The sequence below is a fragment of the Nelumbo nucifera genome, chromosome 3, assembly GCF_055504915.1.
Source record: "Nelumbo nucifera cultivar China Antique chromosome 3, China Antique-T2T, whole genome shotgun sequence".
Classification (NCBI taxonomy): domain Eukaryota; kingdom Viridiplantae; phylum Streptophyta; class Magnoliopsida; order Proteales; family Nelumbonaceae; genus Nelumbo; species Nelumbo nucifera.
This window is the reverse complement of record NC_142651.1, coordinates 27132383-27142101: the sequence shown is the minus strand read 5'-3', so window position 1 is coordinate 27142101 and position 9719 is coordinate 27132383. Positions and strand designations below refer to the sequence as shown.

At 42.3% G+C, this 9719-nt stretch overlaps 1 protein-coding gene and 1 pseudogene across 1 annotated transcript; one reads left to right on the top strand and one right to left on the bottom strand.

Annotated features, from left to right (window-relative positions):
- Positions 1-36: 36 nt before the first annotated feature.
- On the bottom strand, positions 37-834 carry LOC104600655 (10 kDa chaperonin-like). The gene is made up of 3 exons (XM_010263763.3): positions 607-834; positions 380-519; positions 37-276 (listed from the first exon to the last, which is right to left on the bottom strand). The coding sequence occupies exons 1-3, from the start codon at positions 709-711 to the stop codon at positions 228-230; spliced, it is 294 nt and encodes a 97-aa protein (XP_010262065.1). The 5' UTR covers positions 712-834; the 3' UTR covers positions 37-227.
- A 7560-nt stretch (positions 835-8394) lies between these two features.
- Positions 8395-9139, top strand: LOC104594576 (OVARIAN TUMOR DOMAIN-containing deubiquitinating enzyme 3 pseudogene; annotated as a pseudogene).
- Positions 9140-9719: the final 580 nt, after the last annotated feature.

Sequence of the window (9719 nt, the reverse complement as noted above, 5' to 3'; positions counted from 1 at the left end):
GATTGGTGGAGAGAGAGAGAGAGAGAGAGAGAGAGAGAGAGGAATAAAACGCAACATCTCATTTAGCTATCAAGAATGCTTGATTCAAGTCTCAAAATGGAGGCACCCATTCTTAAAAATTTTCAAACACTACAACTAGAAGAGACATAACTCAACTCAGTCATTCCCTAAACATTCACCGTTCATTCATTTCTATATCCGTCATTTAGATCACTGACAAGTGACAATTAATCGTGTAGGGTTCCCAAGATATCGTCGTCTCTGTACAAATGGTACCTACACCCACAAAATCAGAAGACATGAATTAGATTAAAGATCTTCATACATACATTCATTCATGACAGGCTTGAGCGAAAGAGAGAATGAAGCAGAGCTATACTCTTTGTCACCGAGCTTGACTTGGGTGCCGCCGTATTCCGGCAAGAGAACAGTTTCCCCTTCCTTCACAGATACAGGGATGAGGTTCCCCTCCTTGTCTCGTGTCCCCGGACCTACCGCCACCACCTTCCCAGAGTTCAGCTGCTTGAATGCACCAAAAATCATTAAGCAAAATCAAAACCAATCGATCAATCAACTGACAGTACTGACTAGTGAAGCTCATTATACCTTTGGGCCTTTGTCGGGGAGAAGAATACCGGAGTTGGTCTTAGAGGGAGGAACGATCTTCTCCACCAAGATCCGGTTCAAGCTTGGTAGCAAACGCTTCGCCATCTCCCGATCTCTCGAGCGCAATTAGGGTTTTTCCCTTGTGACTGATCAGACGAAGTAGCGAACGATGAGAGAGGGCCTGCTGTTAATCTCTCTTTTAAACGATTGACATAGCGAGGAGTCGCGGGAGTAAGCAGTTCGGTAGCTTCTAGAATCCCAGATGGTCGCAGAAATTTCTAGATCTTAGGGTTTTGGGAGTTTTTACGTCTGCCAGGCCCAGCACGGACCTAAATCTGGACTGGGCTTCGATCTTTGCAATTGGTCACAACCCATAATATGGCCCAGCTCCTTCTCGGGCTGACCCAGACTACTAGCCCACTCATGAGGATATTCCACGGGTCTGGCATTGCGATTCTCTGTCCAATTCAGTCTGTTTCTTAGATGAGGGGCCCACTATATTTGCCTTTGTGCAACCCAAGTCCACGTCATCCCTCCCAATTTGTCTTAGCGTTCTGCCCAATTCTTCTATTTTTTTATACATAAAGTTATTTGTGATAGAGGGTAAAATTGAATGAATGTTTGGAAATGTCTTTTTGCTGAAGTTTTCCACTGAACGAAGGATGGGGAGAGGAATATGGAGAGCCCTTTGGACTTCGGAGCTCAAGCAAATTGCCATCTGGAATATCCTTCGTACCCAGTTATGCTATGTTTGTTTTCAGCGCAAATCCTAATTGGATACAAATTTGCACCCAATTCAATTTTATATCTACTTTATTTGCATTTCTATCTGATACAAAATGTCTCTTTCTCTCTCTCTCTATCTATCTATCTATCTATCTATATATATATATATATATATATATATATATATATATAGATAGATTTATTGGAAGTGCCAAATTTATATTTCAAAAATGATGCAAAATATTCACGGCCTGCCTCTGATCTCAGTTTTTCTCATATAAAATGGGATCACATCATTTGTTTCCTTAATTTCTCAAAGAAATAATCCTCCTCCTACCTCCATTCTCTTTCAAATATGGTGGGGATCACGTCATTTTATTTCTTATTTTTAACAATAAGATTTTTCTTTGTTGCACCCCTGAGAAGGCTGAGGCACTTGTTTACTCTTTGCTCTTCAATGAACTGTTGATCTGAACTTCCACACAATTATCATTGAGGGCTCTTATCATTGTAAAGTTGCTGAAGGACCATGATGCTCCTCCTCCATGGCGCATTTCCTCTATCATAAATGATTGTCTAGCTTCTCTCTCAATTACATAATTTATCAATCACTTGAGACCGGATTTCATTCTCACAAAATTTGTCCTCTTTACTCTCATTCATGGGATGGTGTGAAGGCAAATTTTGTGAGGATGAAATCTGGTCTCGAGTGATTGATACACAGCTGCAAGTGTAAGTGAGGACTGTGTGAAAGACAAATTCTGTGAGGATGAAATCCTATCTTGAGCGATTGATACACAGTTGCAAGTGGATGAAATCCAGATTCCTATCACTCATGTTGCTGGAACAGGGAACATTCTTGCCCATAATATTAAAAAGTATACAGAAACTCTGGGCATATTTGAATCATCTACCGGCCCCCTTCAGTTCATGCTCTCTGATTTTCAAGTATATTTTGTGATGGTTTATAACCAAGGTTTTCAAAACTAAATTGGACAATAAACCGTTCAGGGGTCTGGTTTTTGGGTCGAAGGGTCTGACTGTTCGAACCGAATAGACGGTCCGTTCTAACAAAAAAGTCAAAAACTGTTGAATGGTTCGAACGATTCGATCACTTGGGTCAGTGATTTACTGACCAAATCAATGGTTTTTTGCCAAAAACAGTTCTAGGGTAAAATGGAACCGGTCTAGTCCGGTTTTGAAAACCATGCTTAAAACAATTACACTCTCATGCATGGGCAGATGAAGTTGCACTATAAATAGGCCAAGCCTTAGGGAAATCTCTTTAATCAACCCAACTAGAAAACAAGGAACAAAGTGATCTGGTTTTAAAAACAGTAATAGTATTAGAAGTAGAACGTTCCTTCAAATGGGTTGGGTGGTGATGTAGCATGATCTAGCTGCTCCCTGCTAGAGGTGATCCGGCTTCCAGTCAGACGGCGGACTAGGTTGATCTGCAAGAAGAGGATCAGAGAACCTGGGGTGGCTAACCCGGCGAGGTCGCTCCGATGCTTAAGTTAGCAAACTTGTTGCGAGCCAAAAAATGTTGAGAATATTGAGAGCTAGAGAGCAGAGAAATCACGTGTACCTCATGCCCCCGAGGTTGAAGCCTTTATATAACTGAGTCCTCACAGGTTTCGCGGATTGGTTCCGGGATCTTCATCACAATGGGATCTGTTTCCACGTTAATTGAGGGATAACATCGTCAACTGATAAGGCTTATCAATTCCACCCGAATCGGGCGGGGAGGAGATAATGCTAGCTATTACGCGACGTGATCCCGTGAGGTTCGGAATCTGTTGGAGGGATTTCCGAGGTCACCAGGTGGTGATCTGAAGTTAGTATCCCCGAGCTGATGCTTTTAGGTTCCGAACTGAGTTGAATGCCGAAGTGCCTTGGGATCGAAGTGATCCTGTTGCGATCTGGTACCGAGGTGATCTCGTCCCAAGGTCACCTTATCCCGAGGTGGTTGAATATCCGAGCTCGATCTATTGCGGACTACTCGTGTTAGGCTGAGTTGTCATCTCTTGGTCAGGTCGTGTCCACATGTCCCCTCTTTACTAGGTCGGGCCAAATCACCCTTCATCAATTGCCCCCACTCCCCAAGCCAGGGGTCCTGACCCGGTGCGGGGAGTTCATGATGAGTCCAAGTGGATTTGGCCCGAGGTCCAGGCGGCTTGTCGGGCGAATCGCTGGTCGGACCTGTTCGGCTACCTGGCTCAACTAGGAATAACCCAGGTCGCATCTAGTCTACGCATAGACGTCACACGACACATGGCACATGTTGGGCGGATTTGGCCCTCCAATGATATTGTGACACATGGCACCTCGGAACAATTAGGTGACACCCGAAACCACTTAGGCAACAACTTGCCTTAGCCAAGTTGATGGTGTCCCACCTGGCGGCCTGGCATGGGCGCTGACAAATTCGGCATGCATATCCAAACACTCCCACGTGCCGAACGATCCGGAGGGTGGTCAACGTGCATGGCGGTTACCTCAGGGAATCTCGGACTACTTAGACGACTTCTCGGAAATCTCGGATGTGATGCGTGAAGCCCACGCCAAACTATGCCTATATAAAGGCACCAACCCCAATGGCATAGGGGGCAAGTAAGCATATTCTAGCTCTCATACTTTGTGATTTTTAGCTCGCAATCTACTATGAGAGTACTGACTTAAGCATCAGAGCGACCTCGCCGGGTTAGCCACCCCGGGTCCTCTAACATTGATTCCTTGCAGGTCTCTAAAGAACTACGAAACTAAACAATCAATCCAGCTTGCCACCAGGTAGCTCGGCAACTAATAGGTAGCTCGACCCTTTGGTAAGCTCGACACTCTGGTCAGCTCAACACTCTAGTTAGCTCGTCACCTAACCTGCCTAACTCGGCCCAGTCAGTTTGGCACCTAACCTGCCCAGCTTGGCCCAGTTAACTCGGCACCTAATCTGCCCCTAGTTCGGCCTGGTCAGTTCGGCATCCAGGTCCTCATCCAACAAAAGTTAACTTCGGCCTCTAAATCATCGGTTAGTTGGAAGCAGACCAAATGACGAAGTAGTTAGCACAAAAAGTTGATACATCACCAAAAATTGATTCATCATGTGGGCTTTTAATTGTTTCCCCACCTTTATTCATGATAAAATGATCGGTTTAGGAGCTTTTTGATCATGATTTTAAGTAGCTGAACCAAATGACTTAGTTTAATGATTTTATATTTTACTAGGTTAAATAATGAAGTAATAAAATATTTAAGGATACAATAATCAAGCCAGCCAACGTCAACCATCAAGAATCTCACAACCCCGTATGACATGTTAGTTCACATTGACTTGGAGTCCGGATTTACTCCTTCCTCACATAATGCTTCTCACACTACCTTCACAGAATGCATGACCTATACATGGGGGCAAAGAGAAATTGAAAGTTAGGCTCAATTGAGAAAGAGTACAAATACAAAGCCTTGTACTTTATATTACTAAACACCCTATCAACTTCCAAAAAATAAAATAAAGGTCATAATAGAAAGGAGCCCAGAGTAAAATGGTTTGCAATGTTGTTTTTCTGCATCTCTGAGTAAAATTATTTTTCCTTAGGTTCAGTTTGGAAGGAGTACAAATGCAAATATGTAGAGTGCAAAACCTTATATTTTATATTATTTTGTATGTATTTGTATTGTATATATTTGCATTTGCATTCTTTTCAAACTGAGCCTTAATGTTGTCTTTAAAAATAACTTGATATGATTTGCAATTAAAGATGATGGAATGACAACCATTATAATAGGCTATAATCATTTATTCTGATGACCCAATAGGTGAGATAGTCACTTGGGGTCTCTCTCCGAGTATGGAGGCATGGGATCAAATGCGTGTAACCAAGGTTCAAAGTATTGATACGTATTGGTCTGTATCAGTTGATATGTATCATGCCGGGAGCTTTCCAATACACTCCTACATGAATTCTATCGGGTCAGACTATGGTTTAAAGAGTAACCGAGACTTAAACCAGTCTTTTTAAATCAATTTAAAAAAAATAAATAAAACATAAAAAAAAGCATTGAGGGTATCAACTTGTGTCGATAATTAAAACATGTGCACTCTGCTCTTTTCCCACCTCTTAATGCTCAAAATTAATGCACTTTTGTCTTTGTGGAATGTTCCGGTTATCTAAAGAAATAGGGAACATTGGAAATTGCTTGAATATGAAGCGAAGAACATTGATCTAAAGAATGGGAAAAGCATCAATACATGTTGAGGTGCATCTTCAATGCTAGGCAAGTGGTCACGTATTGGTTCAGTAGAGGTGTTTTTAACTCGTCCAAGGGTTAGCTGGTCAACCCTGGCAACTCCTGCATTCGTCAACCTCTAACCAACTATACCACAAAAAAAAAGGGTAAAAGACTTTGAAACCGGATCTGCTCTTCACACAGGGCGCCTCACTCTTATACGCATATCATACCATGCATTGGGAACGCCTTTCTACTTATATTATTATAAGAAAAGAACAGGGATTAAGAAATTCAAGGACTTTTAAGGTTCTATAGAAAGATTTGAGTGGGATGGAATAGGATGGGATGAGGTGGGAAAATATAAAAATTTAATTTTTTATTGTTTGAATTTACGGGGATAGGATGGGATGGGAAAGTGTAAAAGGGGACCGGATTTCATTCGAACCAGAGGAGCGGCAGCGGCCATCTCTCTCCCTCTCTCCCTCCATTCTTTCTTTTATTTTCTATCTCTCCTCCTTCATCCGACTTCCTACCACACTCGCTGCCACTGCAACTCTTAGCGGTGGCGGCCTTATCCCGTTCATCGTTAGCCTCACCCGTTACAAAGATCTCTCTAGTTATTACGAGTTGGAAGTAGGGAACCAAACAAAATGCTGGTCGGGGTTGTAGGTGCAGCAGCATCACCACCAGCAATACCTTGCTTTGTTGCTTCTACCGCCCTGAAAAAGAACCACAAGCTCATCAACTGGGGTGTCCTCGCATCCACCAAGCAACAGCTGAGGATATGGCAAGGCTCCGCAGTCCATATTGGAGGTGTAAGCCAAGCAGCGTTCACTTCTCTTGGTTGTCGTGGTGGTCCATCATCATCGTTTGCAATTTCTGCTTCGGATTCAAGACGACCACCTCAAGAAGAAGAGAGGAGGAGCGTGGGAGGACAGGGTAAAAGGGCTCTAAGCGGCTCAGATGTGTTGTTCGCTTTGCAAAGGGTTGCGACGGTTAGAGTCAAAAAAGGGAAAAGGGCTGTATTTTGTATTTGTCAAGGGGAGAGATAGAGAACAACTCAGATGCGTTAATGGTAGCTTGAAGGAGGGGAGGAGAGTCCACAAGGATGAGGCATGCGGGAGAGAGGAGGAAGATGAGGAAGACGACAAAGGAGATGGAAACTCGAGTTTTTCTACGGGGTGGCACCATTTTGGTGCAATCCCAAATCCTCGATTTTGGGATCTTGCATCCCACCTTTTTCTCATCCCATCCCCCTCTTTCTCACAAAACAAATATGAGATATACAAGTAAAGAAAAACCTAACACACTCAAAACAACTGACAACTCAAAAGGAGATATACAAGTAAAGAAAAACCTAACACATACTCAGGACAGCTGGGCCACACTCATGTTTAAGGAATAACAGGAAATGGTTCAGCCCAAGGTCAGAATTTCTAGGCCCAAAATACAGTTGGGGTGGGTGTCAGCTCAAAGTTGATGCCAATTCACTGGCGGACATTGATGTATAGAATGGGGGTTTTTGACATTTTGAATGTTTATAGCTCTGCAGTGGAAATCATAAATCTGCATTGGACCTGTTTGTATTTCTCTGAAAATATTATTGAGCAGATTGAGTCAGTCAAGAAAACATAATTGAGAAATCAAGCAAAGCCCGAGAAGAATACTTTTTTGAATAAAAAATAGGGTAAAATACAAAAACCTCCCCTATAGTTTTACTTTAACAAATACCTCCTTTGAATTTTTAAAAAATTTGACAAAAACCTCCCTTCCATCATTGACCTAGACGGAAACGTCTAACTTATGCATAAAACTTTTTCAAATACCCGTTTTACCCTTTTGTAAAATGGGTACTGAAATAACTTACTAGTGAACGTTACCACATGGTATGAACGCTGCCCTCAAGTGATTCCAGACGACACTCTTGGTTACTTCAACGAGAAGGACGACCTCCAAAATATCTCCTCCATTCACTCCCTCGCTGCTAGTAAAAAGTTCATCTTGTTTGGCGTTCCGGTGCTTTCACCCAAAATTGTAGGTAGGGGTGTCAATTGGATTGGATTTGGTCCAATCCGGTCCAGTCCAGTGTGAGTTCATTACAAATGGACCTGGTTCAATTCAGTCCAATGAATATTTTGGACCATTTTGGACCGGTCCAGAGACTATTCAATTTGTTCAAATTCCTATTAATTTAGATTGGTTTTAACTTAAACCTGGTCCATTGACATCTATGTTCTTATCTTCTATCAATGGACCAGATATTGGCTCAATCCAATATAAATTCATTATGGACGGACCAGGTCCAATCCAATATGTCATATTGGTTCGTCCAGTCCGTCCAAATTCAATGTCTTATTGATCCGTTCAATCCATCCAAATGAATTAAACCGGTCCATTGACACCCCTACTTGCAGGTAATCGAATCCCCCCTCCCCGTCATCGATCCTTGTTTCTTTCAGCTCAGCCCTCGCTACCGCTTAACTCATGGTCTCTCTGCTTTTCAACTTTCCAAAAATGGTCCCTTCCCGCCAAATCTTTGCTTCGATGGGACCAAGAATGCTCTGATCTAATTGGGGAACCGATCCTTATCATGCGATTCTGCTTATTTATTTAATTTGGCTGAATACGGAATATATTAATACCAGTCTTTTTGCCTTGTATGGTTGGATTAATGATGGATTTACGTGAGTTCCAAATTCTGCAATGAGGGCCTCTACAGATTTCTTCAATGAAACAATCTCACGGTCTCCATCAATCCTGGCCCATTCAATTTGCTCCTTCTCCCTAATAACATCAGCAATCGCTTTGTTCAGTTCCCGAAGTGTTCTCATCATTATGGCGGGCAAGCCTTCAAACGAGATTCTCTACAAAAGCTGAAACAGGGAGTTACTGAATTCGAGCTCGCCTCTTCACCGGTTACTCTGATTTCTAGTCTGATATGTCCTAGATATCCATCACCGTTTCTCGATGGTGGTGGTCACCAGTTCTTCGATAGAATAGGATCATCTCTGGGTGGAATTTCACCAATATTGAAGAAGGTGGAACATTTCTTTGTTCAAAAAGTTGCTAGGAATGGCGGTTGTTTGTTTCGAGCACTGGTGAAATGAATGGCTATCAACAAGGGCATTACTCTTACTCCTCGGGAAAAAGAGAGATAATGTAGATGAATTGCGGATGGATGTGAAAGAGGTCATATGTTATGATGATAAAGCCCGGAGTCAGTATGAAGAGGCATTGGTTGCAATTACTGTAGATGAATCTCTGAGCAGCACATTGAAAATTATGATTTTTTGGGGAGGAGAGTCTGAATTATTGGTGATATCAAAGTTGTGCCAGCAGCTAATCATTGTTTACATACCAGAGCATGAGCATAGGGTGGGAGGATAGGGCACTAGTTTTATTCCTATCGCAGAGTATGGAGCTGAAGATCAGCAAGACATCAAAGGGAAAACCAAGGAAGGTAGTAAGGCTTTTGTACAACGGTAGGGACCATTATGATCTTCTCTCTGCTGTCGTGTCAATTTCATCTCCACAACTTCTCTCTGTCTCTCCTCATCTCTACCATTCTCTTCTATCTTAGCTTTGAAGGCTCAGCACCCTCGGCTCTCACTCGTTGCTCGATCTCGGCAGCTATCATCTCATATTCAAAGAGTTTCTTCTCGGCCATTAATGTCTAGTTCTGGCCTGCCGAGCCAGAGATCTCCGACTCGAGGGCCTCTTTGGACTAAAGAAGAGAGTTGACCTATTGATCGGTGTAATCCGTTCTAGTAACTAGTGTCCCTTTTATAAAAGGGTAAAATGGATATTTGAAAAAGTTTTATGCATAAGTTAAACATTTGGGTCAATGACGGAAGGGAGATTTTTGCCAAATTTTTTAAAATATCAAAGGAGGTTTTTATGATTGTAAGAAACTTCAAGGGAGGCTTTTGTATTTTACTTACAAGCAAGCAATCAAAGCTGAAAGGTCGAGTAACCAAGAGAGAAACTTGATAGTTTTGCTCTTTTCCTAGCCAATTGCCATTACTTCATGTTACAGGATGAAGAATCGGGGGTTAGCATCTCTAGATTCTATCATGTTTGCTAATCAACTAGCTTTGGTGTTGTTTTTTTATAGGGGACTGACTCTAGCCTTAGTAGAAGATACTTCATTTAAAGAATCT

What these genes read in the sequence shown, in the direction of transcription:
- LOC104600655 (XM_010263763.3), bottom strand. Translation starts at nt 711, where the DNA reads ATGGCGAAGCGTTTGCTACCAAGCTTGAACCGGATCTTGGTGGAGAAG. An exon ending in TCCCCGACAAAGGCCCAAAG is followed by an intron (nt 520 to 606) that starts GTATAATGAGCT and finishes GCATTCAAGCAG; the next exon opens with CTGAACTCTGGGAAGGTGGT. An exon ending in GTCAAGCTCGGTGACAAAGA is followed by an intron (nt 277 to 379) that starts GTATAGCTCTGC and finishes TTGTGGGTGTAG; the next exon opens with GTACCATTTGTACAGAGACG.